This window comes from Mya arenaria, chromosome 8 (genome assembly GCF_026914265.1).
Source record: "Mya arenaria isolate MELC-2E11 chromosome 8, ASM2691426v1".
Lineage (NCBI taxonomy): Eukaryota > Metazoa > Mollusca > Bivalvia > Myida > Myidae > Mya > Mya arenaria.
The window spans coordinates 72,011,793-72,029,212 of NC_069129.1; the positions used below are offsets into that span (position 1 = coordinate 72,011,793).

Genomic DNA, 17,420 nt, shown 5'->3' on the forward strand with positions numbered 1-17,420 from the left:
GTTAAAACTAAAAGGTACAAATAGCGAGTCGACTTTGACCAATGTGAGAGATGTTTAGTACGATCACGAAACAGATTGTGAAAATTAACACATGACTTTTGGCAACAAATAGCCTCCATAGAGAGCAAAACCCGAATCCGAATATGATTTCCTGTGCCCCGAATATCCGATATTGGGTCATCTACTAGCCCCGTAACGTATCACATCGACAAGCTGTTTACATTGATCAAGACGCTAACAATTTCTGAATAATACAAGCCCAGAAGTCGAAAATAATAAACCAGTAGGACAAAATATTCATGTGCTCAATACGGAAGACATAATACATTTGCCGTTCTCACATCCCATAAAATAGTTCATTGTTCGTATCGTCGCCCTATATTTGTACGTCCTGCCGGTGTGTTATAGGGTACCATCATGTCATATACCCTATACTTGTACATCCTGCCGGTGTGTACAGGGTACCATCATGTCATATACGTTGTTAACTTTAACAAAGTTCTTAACAATCAGCTCATTTACTTTTTACAGTTGCAAGACAGTCAATTAAAATAAGGGGGTCAATACGACATTTTCGTATGCGCCAGTTGGTGTTCTTATTAGGTCGATATTGATATTAATGAAAGTGTTGATAACTTTTTAACGTTAATTATATTATGGTGTGTTCATATATTTAAAATGAGCAAATACAGCTAAAACAGTTGTCTCATATCTAGTTGGAAATACTGCAGAGCACCTGTGTATCCATTTATCCTCTAGAGCAGTAAGATTTAAAGTTAACAACGATGAGGATTACAATGTTGTTATCTTTAACAAAGTTCTGAACAATCGGCCAAATTATCAACTGAATGATAATTTCCATGTATATTTTAGAGTTCATCTTAGTGTTCTACAGTAGAGACAATGAAAGAAAACGCAGAGCGATTAAGGGTGGCCTTGGATAACTATTCCGACCCGTTACACTAGCGGACTGAGAGGTTCGGGGTGCATCCGGTGCGTATATCTTTCAAAATTTGCGCTAGTGAAAGTTATGTGTCAATAACTGAGAAAAAAATGAAAATAATACACCAGAAAGCGCATTTCAGAATTAAAGTTGCCAAAAAATGCTTAGATGTAAGACCACTCTGCCGCTCCTCGACACGTTTGAACCATTCCATTTCGGTTCAGTGGGAGAGAGCGTACGGAACTCTCGGAACCGCATTTCAATAGCCGTTTTGACTTAAAGAGATTTCGTCCTAAGCGATTCGTAAAAATCCTGTCTGCTGAGGCTAGCATTTATTTCGCGGAAGATTTGAAGAACATTGGAAATGGGACCCAAAAGGAAAGGTGCTACATGTTAGTAATGATTGACAGCGTATGGAAGATATACTGCGTACTCCCTTTATTTTAAATTACTTGTTTCTTACATTCTTTTAACATTTTAATAAAAAAACATTGATATTTGTTTACCTTGTTCAGTTGGCAGTTGTTGAGCGTTACCTTCATGACCTTTGACAATGGCTTTGTTCAATTTAAGACTGTTTCTTACCTGATCTTCTCGCAAAAATTAACATGGGACGTGTTAGCAGGATTCAATTAAGTTGTACATGACTGTAGAAATGTAAATATTTGTTTGATAGTGAAGTTATCTATATTATTTGGAAATACATTATGTAGTTTCTAACAGTATAAGCTTTTAACAAGTGGAGGGCAAAAGTCATATGAGAGAAGAGTTGATATTTGTCTGTATCAATTTGCTTTATTGTTCGCCTTCTTTAACAAGAGAGCGTTACTCTGAAGCCATCAAATCCTGATGACATCTATTCCAAATAATTGTACATTGACAGGGTTTTTTTTACGATTTTTGATATGGCAAATCCTTCACATACAAATTGTTTTGTACCAAAAGTGGGTAGTTACTCCAATTGGGATTCTGGGTTAAGGCATATTGCTACAATAAAATATCATAAAAACAAGAAATATTACCAGATAATGTTATTTTATATTAGTTCCGTACACAAAAAATAAATATCCAACGATTAATTATCAGTTTGATGTGTTTTTCGTTTCATACTGTCAAAAAATAACGATATATATACATGAAGGGCACCTGCAAGGCTGCAGTTCACAGTTTTACAACAATCAGTACACCTCGGAGATGGCCGAGTTGTAATTTACGAGGTCTATGTCGAAGTTTGTCGGAGATCGAGTTGTTATGATTGGCATAATTGTTGTCTGTGAGAGTCAAGTTTCGTTTTATTAGAAAGGTACATCCTGTGATTTAATGCATTTAAAGCTTGTTTTGTGCAAAATATCTGTGAACTTACATATAGTAAAATATGAATGTATAAGCCTTTATTATCTATTTCAAACATAAAATACTTCTCTTATTCGAGTCTTAATACTATTTCAATATTTTTCAAAACCCATTTAGACGATTTGATGAATCCAGTATAACATGTCTATTATTTTAGACTAGATGACATCACTATCTCAGCAACTGGTGATCAATACTCGCCATAGATTGAGATCAAGTCTAATCGGCCACTAACCAAATAAGCCATCCACCCAATCGGTCCCTGAGACATTTTGACCCTGTTATTTTGGCCAAGCCCCTTAAAAATATTGGCACCTTCCTGATATTTAAAAGAAACTTTTTTGGCCCCTTATTTTATTTTTTATTTAAATATAATAAACACAGCAGAAATAGAAGTTGTAATGAAATTCAACAAGAACATATATGCATGAAAATATTGATGAAATATCTGAAGAAAAAAGTTCTGCATTGAATTTCTTTAGCTTAAAAACAAATATACATTACTATAATGAAAATACATATTTCAAGACAAGTAATTACCAGTAAAAAATTCTACATGTAGAAAATAAAGACACTTATTCACAGTGATGATAAAATTCCGGAATAATCCCGAATTCCGGATTTAAGGCCTCACGGATCGATTTTGAGATTAATGTAAATCTGTTGAGTTTTTTTTCTAGGGGGAGGGGTACAGGGAGCGAATCGAGCTCAGTTCGAACAATATGGGTACAAAAGATGAGTTTTCCGGAAGTGTAAAGCCGGAAATTAACGAACTTATTTACGTCTTGGCAATCGAGCTATATGATTGGTTAAGATAGCATCCGGTGATTACGGAAATTACCGATGGGACTAGAAGACTGTATCCGGATATAACAGACGACGAAGACGAATAAACGGGTATTGGAAAATTGGAAAAAAACCGACCACCACCAAAACATCGATTCGTCGATTTAAGGGTATATTTGCCTTTTATTTTTAAGAAAAATTCTCGAAACGTTTCTTTTTAAGTTAATAGAAAGTGATCAAACTAATAATGAATTTTGCGCATCTAGCATTATTTCGGACATCCCGATTCGGATTGTGTCATGATAATCGATTTTTATTTTACAAATTTTATTTGGCCATTGAAGTTTACGCTGTAAACCGTTTCTTAATTACTCTCATAATGTTTGGAGCATTGTTCTCAATAAGAAGTGGCTGTTGACCACAATGGGAGGTTTAAATGAAAGTTGGTTTAGTTCAAATTTAAAAAAAAAAAGAATAAATATTTTGTAGTAGTAATACATATTACGTAGAGGCAGTCATTTTATTTTCTATTTGAGACAGTTGAACAAAACTTCTTGAGGACCCAGTTTGAGTGAGATTTAAATTCTATAGTTGTAATTTGTATTTCCAGGTATGATGATGGTTACAATAGTCGGGGATGAACAGACACCTCAGCAGTGCATCCAGTTGTTCCTGTCAATGACATACAATTTAATCCAGAGGCCATGATACTTGGATTTATGACTGAACATGCTCCCTGGCACCACAGTAGTGTGTCTTACTTAAGACACTTGCCAAAGATACAAAAGCTCTCAGCGAATTAAAACTTCAAAGGTTTACAGCATCATACAAGATGACTTACGTAGTGGCTAGCCATTTCAATGATGAACATGTGGAGAAGTTAATGGATCTCGGTTTTGTTTCAACTAAGATAAGTCAACAAACACAATGAGAAAACTGTTGCAGCTATTTTTCTGCTATAGAGAAAGAAATAGTGTTGAGACATTTGGCCTCCTTAAAAATCACAAGGGCTGATTCTGAATCAATTTTCATAGAATTTGAAAGCCAGTTTGAGAGACTTGAACTGCCGTGGGACAATCTAGTTTGTGTGCTACTGGACTCATGTAACACCATGAGGCCAAAAAAAAAAATAGGTCTGTTTCCGGTCGCCCGACCGACCCTCTTATTTCGGCGCCGACCCTATACTTTTTATTGGTGTAAAAGTTAACTGCGCGCATATTTAGTACTTTTCGGTACTTTCTTTCCGTTAATTTTCTTATCTTTGGTCTCATTTCGAATTCGGTAATTTGATAAGCAGCAGGGTTCGACACTAACGGTAGTCCGGTAGTCCGAGACTACCAGTTTTGTGCTCGGACTACAAGAAATTTTAAGTCAATAGTCCGTCGGACTACTAGAAAAAGTAAATATGACATCGGGTAATTGAGCATAAAATATTTATTACGTTTAAACTTGCGTAAAACGTGTTGTTAAAATTTTAAAAAAGCCGAGTATCACCGGTAAATACTCATGCTAAAGTTTGCCGAAGATGGCCGAGCAGTTCCGGACAACCTGGACCGTTAAGCGAGTTTCGCGCACAATTCATATAGCCTTTCGATCAATATTTAAACCAGTCTGTAGAATTTATTTATTTAGAGAGGGAAAAACCATTTTGCACTGTATGGTGTGTTTTAATCGTCAGACACTTGAAAGTCTGCCAGTGTCAGCGAGGTAGATTTGGGTTTAAAATAAGGTAGAATTTCTAGATCCCTTGCATTTTCAGTCAGAAACAATGATAGATACGATGTTAGCAAAAACTTGATGGTTGTTATTACTTTTAGATTTTCTGAAAATACGTTATGGTTATTTATTTATCGTTTAGAGTATTGTCAAATGTCGGTGTTTTGATAAAGCAGACAGAAGGAACATTATGTGTGGCTTGTGAAATATTTTAACTGGCTTTTAGAAGAGCAGCTTAAAAAATAATCATACTGCTTAAAAATGTCTAATTCAGTGTAAGTGCAGACGACGGCAGAAATTGTGTGCGGCAGAAATTGTGTGCGTTAATTTTCGCGCCAAAATGTTGTAACATTTTATACATTGAAGTTAGGGCCAATAACAATTCTTATCTAACTCCCAATTAATTAATAACATTTTGGGAATTAATTTCATTATATTTTTAAAGCATTATTGTATGTCGTTTTAATAGATTAACAAAGACTACTGAATAGTAGGATGCCAATATCAATTATCAAATAGTGCTGACCAGTAGGATGTCTGTCATTTGTGCCGTAACTTAGCAACGATCTCGGTCGAGGTGTCAATTGATTTATTGCACCATTTTCCTGAAAGTGACAGATTATGGGGTATTTTAGCATGGTTTTTAGATTTTTATTCTGGGGTAATTTAGCATGGTTTTTAGACTTTTTAAGTTTTTAAAATTGAAGGCCAAACATTGTTTTGAAGAATGTGGAAATTTTAAGATTGAGACAGATAAGAAACATGATCAATCAAAGTGTTATTCTGACAATGCTTTTAAGGAAAAGTCTAACAAAACACTGAAGGAATCCGTTGCAGGCTTGCATTTTTTTTGGACTATCAGAATTTTTGCTGGACTACCTGGATTTTAGATCCAGTAGTCCGAGGGACTACCTTGTGAAAAATGTTAGTGTCTAACCCTGAGCAGTCTATTAAAATGGCGGCACCCATGTCGAGTTCGTCAACTATTTGTTCAACATATGTCTCTGGTCTCTTTTTTACTTAAATTTGCAAAATGTTGTTAAATATATTAAATTCCATTGATTTGTTATGAATTTCATGTTTTGAATTATAAATATAAAAACACCATTTTCACTTTGTAGTCTTCTGTGAGAACTTGAAGTGATATAGTATTACTATATTCTGTCATATCACAGCAGGTCATACCATTCCATGAACATTTTTTGAGAAAAATGTTGATTTTTCTCAGCATAAAGTGAAGTAGCCAGCTTGTGGATGTGTAATTAGAACTGGCATGTGTTCACAAAACATTTATGGATCTCAATTGAGTTTGAGTATGAAATTTTGATATCAGTGTTACCAAACCTCAGGTTTAAACTCCAAATAAGTCAGATAACCAGTACCTAATTATCACTTTCAAATAGTTAGTGTCTTAAATTTAGTACTAAACATATTTTTGAGATTTAAATAAGAAATTAAGTTTCATACTCTTAATTCAGTTGAGAATGGAAACGCTTTGTGAACACGGGTCAGGTGTACTTCGGAGATCATTGAAGTGACAAAAACAGCTTCTGACAATGTTTGGAATTTTAATATTCTATCAAATATAAGAATAACATTATAGCACAAATGTGAAATTGGTAAATATGAAAAATTGACAAATCTGAGGCACTCTTTTTCGACATCTGTCATACAGACAAACATGTTCAACAATACATGCATTTATATTCTAGAAAATGTATATCTATACATTATAATTAATACACATTGTACAGTTCTTAATAAATGAATGGACTTGTATTTACATTTTATGCTTTAGTACCTTTTAAAATTGTCTCATACGCAGTTAATATGGTTGTTTTTGACTAAAAGTCAGCCGCCTTCTATTCTAGATCACTTCCCCCCCCCCCCCAAAAAAAAAAAAAAAAAAAAAAAAATACCTACCTACCCTCTTTTTTTTGGGAAGGAGACCGGAAACGAACCTATTTTTTTTTTGGCCTGAGGGGAAAGAATCTGGCTTAGGGACCAAAATACTTCAAAGTCCACCATGTCCACAACGGCTATGCTGCCAAAGCATTAAGTCCCGTTTGGATATTACTTGGAATAATATATATAATAATTAATAACATTATATTCTCATCAAATGTGCAGAAAATGGAATAAATAAGAACTTTATATGATACATGAAAATTGAATAATTAACACTTTTACAATAAACATTTGCAAGCATGATAATTGATATGTTGTTCATTATTATAAATCAAACATCCCACAGTGTAGACTGTTCATACACAGGCATTTGATCATAGCCAGTTGAGATTTATGGGAAGTGGACAACTGAACCAAAATGTCAGGTACATGTCTAATGCCTGTGACTTCAGGTAAAAAAAGGTATTTAACTTTGTTTAAAGACAAAGGTGTTAAACGTAACTGCTAAGATTCCTGATAATTGTTCTGATTGTGGATGTCTCGTGTTGAACATAGTTATATCTACCAAACCGAAAGGTATACTCCTTGAACACTATTCTAAGGCAAAAAAGGGTATTAGAATCCCTGAAATACGGAAAGCTTCGTGGGGCTTCGCCCCCCTTGTCCCCCCACCAGGGCTTTGCCCTGGACCCATCGGGGGCCTTAAGCGGCCCCCTGAACCCCACACAGACATTTTCAGGATTGGCAATTTGGCTCTGTTATCATCCCTGTATACATTCACATGTCTTTGAATGTCTTTTTCACACCACACAAAGTTTGCCTAGCAAAGGATGCATTGATCAAAATCTATTTCTATATATTTACATTCGCCTAGTCCTTTGTACAGGTTCAACCTTATGTTCATATTGTAAGAAGTTAATGACATCCGTTTTGCATTAGCATGACATCGTTAAGTCAATGATATACGACATTTCAAAATAAGCTATTCTTTTCTTACAAACGTATCTTTTCGGTTACATGTCTACACGTCAAATACTCAATTGCAGAAGATACTGCTAATGTTTCGTCAAAATTAACATTTTAAAAAAAATGTAAATAGAAGTGTTGATCTAAAATTTTCTTGCGTTTATGCAGTATGAACACAGTAGACCAAGCAGGCAAATGACCAAGAAGCGCAAGCGTGTTTTAAAAGACCTCGTCTTATAAACGAGTCTAGACAAAAACACCACATTTCATGGGCAAAGTTAGGGGGGTGTCTAATAAGCTGATCGCCTTATAGTCGGTGGAAATATGGTATGCACATAGATACAATTGGTTGTTGGAGTATGCATTGTTTGTCTAAATAGCATTTTGCCAAACATAGTTACCTGACCCTCTAAAATTTACCAGACATAGCTGATGGGTCGGACAGTTGTTATGAACTCTGGTAAAATACACAGATAAATGCATTATCTTGAGCCCTGTTATTTAAATTGAAAAAAAATAATGGTTGATTTTCTTTTGGTATTAAGTCTGCATTCATCCAGCAGTCAAATTGATAGAGTTTTTTATTAGAGTATACACATAGATATTGTTCTTAAACTAGTATGTGGATATTATACTATTCCAATTATCAAATACGAATGGATCTTTTCAGCGGCACAGTCAAACAGCACTCCATCGAAAAAAGCAAAAGTGGAGAAACCTGACTATGAATTCCGGTGGGAGTTTGAAGGTGACAAGCGAACATGGACACAGTACGGAACCAAACTAAACACTTCTTTGGTTGAAGCACTCAATGCAGGAAAAACTCAGGTTAAACTTGAATTTATATTATAATGATTGGAATCATATATATTTATTTGAACGTTGCAGAAAAAATTCAATAAATAAATAAACTGTTTTTAAAGTTAAAGACCTGCAATATGCTGAAATATTTCTTTTATAAAATGAATAAGCTTTGTTCATTATTGGTAAATTATATTTAGAATGTACATGTAATTTGTAAAGACAAATTCAAGCATGTTTACAGGGGTCGACACTAACCATTTTTCCAAGGGATCCCGAAGGGACACCAACATTTGAAATCAGGTGTCCCTTCATGAAATTAGGAGTCCCTTCCATTTTTTTCATTACTTAACCTGTTTTAATATTAAATTTAACAGGCAAATACAGTGCCTTTTACTTTTCAATTTGTAATTCAAGTAAACACCATATTATACATGTTTTCAACAGCATGTAATGACAAGTTTGTAGCACAATGTCAGACATATGAACCTCTGGCAATGGCAGAGAGGAAGATTTGGGTCTCCAAGTCAATAGATTGGGTTCAAAAGCGGTAGAATGTCTAAGTCTTGTTTGTTTTCAGTCAAAAACAAAGATGGATACAATGTAAACAAAAACTTGATGTTGTTACTGTTTTTAGATTTTCGGAAAATACGCATAAAATACACCATGGTTCAGGGTCTTGTCATATGTCAGTGCTTTTTGTTGAGAAACAGTAGGAATATTACATCTGGCTTGTGAAAAGTTTATGTTTAGTAGAGCTGCTGATCAATCAATCAATCAGCATGCCCAACAGATGTAGTGCACACTGTAAGAGCAGATGACCAAAAATGTTTATGCATTGATTGCATTTTATAAAACTCAAGTTGGTAATTTTATTTCTATATTGTTTTGATTGAAGCATATTTACAACAAAGAATTTTGAATAGTAGGATTCCAGTATTTGTGCCGTAAATATTACTGTACCAACTCGAAGGTCGTATCATTAAAGCATCAAAGTCAGTAGTGTTGGCTTCTTTTTGGGGCGGTTCTGACACATAAGCAACCGATAATAAAAGTCTGTCACCTCTGACCTTGTTGATTATGTAAACAACTAAACGGAAGCGTTAACCCGCATCTGGGAGTAAGTTTTGCATGCGCACTGTGAAATGACCTGTTTATTTATAGATACATGACGTATCTATAGTAAAAAAGTCAGCCATACTTTCGCTTTAGTGTGTTCGACGTATTAATAATAATATCATTTTCACATGCACTTTTAAGAAATTTAGGGGACCCAAATTTAGGTAATAAATAAATGAAACGCTATTTATTTATTAATATTAAGCTTTTATCATTCAAAATTTAAGTGTCCAGACGGAATACCGGACTTAAAAGTTCAGGTGTCCCTCCCGAAAAATTGGTGTCCTCGGGATCCCGGGACCCCGTTAGTGTCGAACACTGATGTTTATCCTTTATATATATATATATATATAAATATATATATATATATATATATATATATATATATATATATATATATATATATATATATATATATATATATATATATATATATGGTATTGAGAGGATAAATAGTCCTATTAGTCTTATTATTATATGATTTTAGGTTGATTTCAAGCTTGATAATGGGCATGAGATGTTGGTGAACTTAGAGAAAGGTGTGCAGAAAAATAAGAAGACTGGCTGGGAGCGTCCAGTGCGCATAGCTATCAAGGAGGCTGATAGCAATGGTATTCCTAAATATAATAGTTATCATTTTCATAGTTATACCTCAATTACCTAAAATTTCAAAACTATTTTGTTTGTTGTTTTTTTAAGAAAGGAAGTATTTTCATAGCCTTGGCTTTGTTTCTGGTGATTTTTGAAGTCATAACATTTAAGGTATTCAAATGAAACTTGGTATACCTGTTGTCAGAGACAATATGATATATATAGCAAGGCCCATATCTTTGACATTAATACTTAATACCCAGTCTTAAAAAGAAAAACACCAGGAGACTTAAGTGTTGGCTTTTGCTATGCGGTGCTGAGCTCTTGTTTTGTTTTATGTAACATTGTTGTTTCTTCATACCATATGTGTGTTTATGGTCATGTGACCAGTGCTGGTTTAAATAAATTTGTGATTTACCACTATATCAAATTTAGTATATCTTGGTTGGATGTGTCCTACTGAAATAAATTAAAAAAAGGAAGCTAAATATCACCACCAAAAAAACAATATTTCAATTTATTTTCAACTTCTCCATAATCTCAAATTTTTAGTCTTCATCTAGTTTGTGCAACCCTGGCTAGATCCAACTCTTTTAATGAATCTTGAAATTCAAGATCAGGTTAAAAAATATATAGTGCAAGTCAAAATCAAACACAGCAGTAAATGCAAAAAGAAAAGTTCTTGTTATTGACAAGGCTACACAGAGCGGAAGCTCATGGTATTCATGGTATTCATCATCTTATTCAAACTAATACAATTGCCAAAAACCTCCTCACAGAAAAATATATAAATGGAATTTTGTAATTTCTGAATAAAATTCCATCTATCACTTAGGATGAAGGTATGAGATGAAATCAAAATCTTACGAGTATTTTCAGATTCTTTTTATGATACGCAACAGTAACATGTGCAAAAAGGGAATTACTAGTCTAATAGTGGTAAACGGATTAACACTCTGAATAATTATGATATAATAGTTAAAATAACAATAATTTTTTTTATTGAAAACTATAAAAAAAGAAACTGAACGTAATTTTTCCAAAAATTAAACAGTGATGACTGTAATTTTTCATTGGAGATTATGACCTACCAAAATAAAAGTTTGGTTGATCAAAATGGAAATAAACCACACATGTTCGACACTCTGCTGGACATTCGCATTGACTGCATTCCTGTGTCCAGGCTTTTTAGGGGATATTGTTGTTATGGGTTTCCAAATGATATAATTAATGGTGTTCTGCCTCCCCTGTTTCCAGACTACCAAGTGTGGGAGTGGGAGGATGAGAAGGGGAACCAGAACCCGTACAATCCAGCCTGCACCCTTCTGCTGGAGACTGGGAAACAGGACGGCTCTGGCAGTGTTGACATTACAGCGTATGGCAGGAAGTACCGCGTTGACATCAACAAGATGGAGCAGACCAACATTGACACTGATGTCTGTAGAAATATCTCCCGCTCAAAGTCAAGTAAGATTTTAATGTAAACCAGTTGTTATTGTACTGTCCATTAAAAAATAAATAAACTAAATTAAATAAATATATAGCGCATATTTGAGATGATGCTAAGATTTGATCATGTCTGCTGTTGTTTGTAGTTATCAAATAATGTATAAAATCAAAGTGAATATGCAAATGGTTGATCTCAAGAGCTTCTCCATATTTGTACACAAAACATGGCAGCATGGTTACCGTAATGTTTTAATTGCTTGGCATTCTATCTTTATTTTTTTGAAGAATATAGGCTTTCATTTTAATAAAACAACAACTTAGTACTCATTGAAAAGTTTCCAATTCAATCACTTCATCATTTAACATACACTTTGTTACATATTTGTGTCTCTGAGGGTATCACAGACGTGAATTTGCAATGTTTCTTTCTTAATAGAAGCAGTGAAGGCCGACCCCGGTGCACCAGAGCCAGTTGCTTCCAGTTCCAGTGCTGAGCCGGCCCCAAAGGCAGGAAGGTCAGGAGGCAGGGCCAAGTCTGGCAAGGTGAAAGTGGAACCGGAAGAAGAGGAGGAGGAGATTAAACCCAAAGCAAAATCTGGGGGAAAGGGAAAATCAGGGGCTAAAGAAAGACCAGCAGGTAGGCTAGTTCAGATAGAGAGTGAACATAAATAATGCCATTCTTATTTGTGTAAGAATAAAACAATTTTAAAAGGAAGCATTGACAAACCTAGAAAGGCTTCAGGACAATAATGTCCTGATATTTATACACACCACTGATTTCAGGCCATTTCAAGGAATTCTATTGGTCAGACCCATAACCAGGAATTTTTTTGTGAACTTACCTAAAGATGTTTCATACATTTTTCATTACTAGTTCAGTTTAGTGATAATTTCCCCCATATTTAACACAAAAGCTTTATCCCATTTAGTTTCTAGAAAAAGGCTCCAACTTAAAGTGATTTAAAGATTTTATTTTCTGCTTCCACATAAACTATGACAGCAGGGATAATTCTAGTAAGTGATTTCCGTGATTTCTCGCATAAAAATTGCTAAAATCGCATCCAAATCACATAAATGCGAGAGATTCTAGCGCTTGATCGCAGTTTGTGTATTTTGAGCCTTTTCCCTTTTGTGGTTTTACAAAATAAAGCATCGTAGTCGTCGATGGCTTCTTTTTTATATTAATATAATTACTGACGAATGGCCTCCCCTACATTGAACGCATTTGTGTTGTTGAATGTTTTGATCGATATAGTCCACACACTTGTTTTCGAGCATTTTTGCGACCCAGAATAATTTTGTTTACGCGGGTTACCACTGCATTTTAAAGTCGTCGACAATATCGAAAGCGTCAAAATGTCAAATCAATAAACGTTATTTGCATTCCTTGAAAAAAAAAGCCTCTGGACCAAAATAAAATACCAGCTTCAGATGAAAACAACAATGGAAAGCCTACATTTCCCCAAAAAAGTCAATGCACCTTTCAGCAAAAATGGCTAAATCCCAATTTTTGCTCAAGTTAGTATGATGGCTATGAATGTTCATGATGTCTGATCTGCTAACAAGTGTTTCCTTCTAGTCAAACAAGTATATATATTATATTTATATACCTATATATTGCAAATTTGTAAATGTATTGATATTCATGATTAAAAGTACTGTTATGCATTGTTTTATCGCTGCGTTATCCATGTATTATAAAAATCTCACTGAAATTAAAATTCTCTCACCAATTTTGGACAAATGGGAGCAATTCTCTCATTGAAAATCTGACATAGAATTATTTTTGCCAAAATAGACATGAAAATTCCCAATCTCGCGGGTATAGGTCATATTCCCAAAATACCGAAAAAAACCCTGCCTGATTGAGGCTAAACCTGTTTATTGCAGAATCCTTTCTTGGTGTGTAATTGACCTTACGACAGGATTTGATTGACAGGTCCTATCAGCCAATCAGAATGTAGGGCTGATAAGCCGTGTTGCTATCCGCCATTTTGTCCGTCAAACTGACCAGAGTCCGTCATATACATGCGCTGGCAATTCCTCGCCTTTTTAAGTATTATGGTAAAAAGGTGTTGTCATGGCACTTGTAATTCGGATACAAGGTAGCCAGGCCGACTAAAGATGGCTTCCAATTCGTTCCGTATTCGAAACCAGCGAGTTATTTAGAAAAATGTAAGTGCTGTATCAGACTCTGTGGAAGACCTCATCAACAGCTGATCTTGGAAATTTTGAAACATCGTTCAAAGGCGAAACATCTATACGTCTGTACAAAAGTATTTTTTGAACAAAACTACTTATTTCAATCCACTCAAAATTTATTTAATACTGAAATTGTCCGTGCATGACCTAAATAAGTGTTACTATTTTTAAACTATAAACATCGTACATTTATGCTTTGGCTTGTGTTGTCAAATCGGCATTAATGGCCATTTAATATCCGGTTCAACATGGACACGATTGATTTCATTCAAGATAGAGGTATTTTTGTTGATACCGTTATGTAGTTTTTATAAACTGCTTTGCTTTCAAAGTAAATCAGGAAATATCGTACAACTAAATTTTTGTCCGAACCATCGCATGCTTCCGAATCTCATCTACTCGTATGGTTCCTATGTAAACAATGGCTTTTCTAGCTGTCATTCCGACACATTTCATAGATTTCTTATTTTCATATCAGCACTTTGTCGACGGGAAATCCAATCAAGAAAACCCTGACCCTCAAGCAGCTACTGTATTTGACCAGCTCACACCAGCTAGGCCTCCTCCAAAACTCAGATAAATATTTGAGCCACCAAAACAAAACGAGAACAGATCGGTCAGAATCGTTAAGGTATTATTTTCTGTATACCAGTAAAACAATTTATTTCCCTGTACATTTAAATCAATTATTATGTTCATCATTAGAACTTGATTCTGCCAAACATGTGCTGTAAAGACTTAGACTTATTATGAATAAAGAACAAGTCAAACATGTACATATTTTCATTGTTATTCTTATATTTTGGGCCATTTACGTTAATCTACAATATTTAATGATAGTTCATCCAATGTTCAGAGTCCGGATCACATGCACACTCGATTAACAGTATTCTTAAAGTTGCACTCTCACAGAATTCTAGTTTGACACTTTTTGTCTCAGAATCGGCTTATTTTGGCATTCTTTAAATTAAGACCTAATATATAAATCACAAAGCAAACTTCTCCGAGCCAAAATATGATAAATGCAATCAAATCCTGTGTAAGTTGTCAAAGTGATCAATCTGTGAAAGTGCAGCTTTAACAGTGAAAAATAACTTCTGCTAATGCTATATATTTAAAATATATTTGCCATTGCAATAAAGAGATATTCACCTACAATATCATACATAAACACCACAGAAATATCAAAATTTAAGTAATGTTTGTAAAACAACAATGTATTTAATAAATCTGTTATCAAATATGCAACAACTGGTGTTATACTCCAGAACTGAAGCTAACATCATAGAGGTACATCCTTCCAAGAATCCATCAAAACAACATGCTGAACAACTTCAAGAACTCTCTTCAAAAGACCACACTTTCCTGAAATAAATAAAAGATGCCAATATTAAAATAAATCAGTTACATGTATTGTTAAATATTTTAATACTAGCTGTAAATGCTACTGCCTTTGATGTTTGCTTTCTACATGTACTGTATATCATAATGAAATATTGACAAGATAATAGCTAATGTTTTGTGGTTGTTGTTTTTCTCTGAACAAATAGTCCATTACTTTTGTACAGCAAAGTAAAACCAAATGTTATAAAAAGCTTTAAAATAGGTCCTACCGATTATTTGTAAAACTTATCATCACTGGTTTTCTCTTGTGGTTGACATTGCCTGGACTGGCAAATATCATGTGTGTGTGTGGGGGGGGGGGGGGGGCGGTTTCCGGTCTTATGCTAGGTCCCCTGTGGCGGTACGCTTGTTGAAGACCATAATAAGGGGACTTCCTTATCTCCATCAATCAGAATACAAAATGGGGGGGGGGGGAGGGTAGTGTGTGTGGGTTAGAACCAGCTGCCCGGTCAGCTTAGTTGGTTAAGGCGGTTCTGGTGGTTGTGAGTTCGAGCCCCACACCGGGGGCACTTTTCCTCCCAGGTCTACTTTTACAGCCAGAGTGTGTGAATATGTTCCACAATTTCTGTAAGAACAAAAATCAAAGCATGTGAATGTTTGAGCAATGCAAAAGTTACAGATTGGTATCACCCACGATTGTCACTTGTCAACTATTACATTATTATTCATAAGGGAGAGTGTTCAATCGCTTAGAACTGAAACTTTTTATGCATAACCCCAATAAACCATTTCTGCTCATACTATAGAATACAAGGTTATACTGTATAGCTGGCATGTAACTGTTATTTAATGTCACTTCCGGGTTCCCCATTCGGGCCATTTATGATTTACTCATATTGTGCGATAATTTAATCTGTGTTTCAACAATACTGTAAGAAGGACCGGTGTTATTAAAAGTTAAACTTACCCTTGTTTGCATTTACAGTATGCGTCACACACACGCTTTTCCTTTGTATCGATATCAATATTGACAATATGGCGGCTATCCGATTTTCTCTGACTTGGATAGATTTCACTCCGTAAATGTTAGATATCGTCATTTTCTAAAGATATATCGAGCCTTCCGATGTAGCAGCCAGTTACAAATTCCTTTGACTTCTATTTTTTTCGCATTGTAATTTCACATTTATGATAATTTGTCAGGAATATCGGAAAGCGAAACGTCACGAGACGCCATTACTTCCTCGTTTGTTTGACGGACATAGACAGAGTTCGCTCCCTTGATATCAGGGGGCGTGGCTTAGAAGCCGCTGTCGTAAGGTCAATTGGACCTGTGTTGATTTTTGAACATTTTTATTTTTACAGTGAAGACGATGGTGATGTCTGGTAAGGCGCCTGTTGATGCTGAATGTCCACTGCTGGGAAAGGCTCATGTTTACTACGAAGGCAAAGACATCTATGACTGCATGCTTAACCAGGTAAAAACTGCAAGCCACAAAAATTGACCCTTCATAAATAGAGGTAGGGAATATTGCTTAAGAAAAACATTGTTATATTAAAATTAATTCCAAAACCAATTTCTGAAATATTTTGAATCTTTAACTTGAATCATTTTCATAATTTAAGGAAGTGGCATAAAATGTAGGCATGCTTTTTTGATAAAATAAAAAGAAGTATTTTATATCTCTGTGTTATCTTTTTCCAGACAAACGTGGCCAACAACAACAACAAGTATTTCCTGATCCAGTTGTTGGAGGATGATAAGGGCAAGACTTACTACACATGGCTACGCTGGGGTCGAGTTGGCTACTCTGGACAAAACAACCTTATCCGCTGTGGACCCAGCCTTGAGGCTGCAAAGAAACAATTCCTTAAAAAGTAGGCATTGTGTGTGACATTTTTGGCGTTTCCTGACAGACTTTCAAAAAATATCCCCAACCTAAAAAAATTAGCCTCTGGTGCCACCATGGTCATATTTTTTTTCATTTCTCATTACGGAACTAAGGGGTTAGAAAGTAAAAATGAAACAAAGTACCCAGTCTTGCACACACCTTCAAATGTGGGGAAACACCGACTATTTCCTTATTGTGGTATTATTTCTGGTCTAGTACTCCAAATAAATCAATTAAACTTCAGGTTTCAAGATAAGACAAAGAATGACTGGGCGAATCGTAGCAAGTTTGTGAAGGTCCCTGGGAAGTATGACCTACTACAAATGGACTACAGTTCTAAGGTAAGTAAA

General features: G+C 35.0%; 1 protein-coding gene and 1 long non-coding RNA gene across 4 annotated transcripts in view; one reads left to right on the plus strand and one right to left on the minus strand.

The window, feature by feature from the left end:
• The first annotated feature begins 1,247 nt into the window (after positions 1-1,247).
• The window catches only part of LOC128244901 (poly [ADP-ribose] polymerase 2-like), a 29,439-nt gene continuing 13,266 nt past the window's right edge, over positions 1,248-17,420 (plus strand). Inside the window, exons 1-8 of one of the 3 annotated variants that reach the window (XM_052963022.1) lie at positions 1,248-1,335; positions 8,343-8,500; positions 10,080-10,203; positions 11,441-11,650; positions 12,069-12,269; positions 16,544-16,656; positions 16,884-17,056; positions 17,315-17,411. In XM_052963022.1, coding sequence (XP_052818982.1) covers positions 1,308-1,335; positions 8,343-8,500; positions 10,080-10,203; positions 11,441-11,650; positions 12,069-12,269; positions 16,544-16,656; positions 16,884-17,056; positions 17,315-17,411 — 1,104 coding nt within the window. In that variant the 5' untranslated portion in view covers positions 1,248-1,307. Of the gene's footprint in view, positions 1,336-1,504; positions 1,601-8,342; positions 8,501-10,079; positions 10,204-11,440; positions 11,651-12,068; positions 12,270-16,543; positions 16,657-16,883; positions 17,057-17,314; positions 17,412-17,420 lie in introns of those variants that run through there. The other 2 variants (XM_052963023.1, XM_052963024.1) reach the window with 2 other exon arrangements.
• LOC128244903 (uncharacterized) lies at positions 14,609-15,543 on the minus strand. The gene is made up of 2 exons (XR_008263009.1): positions 15,448-15,543; positions 14,609-15,199 (listed from the first exon to the last, which is right to left on the minus strand). It is a non-coding gene; the product is annotated as an uncharacterized LOC128244903 (long non-coding RNA).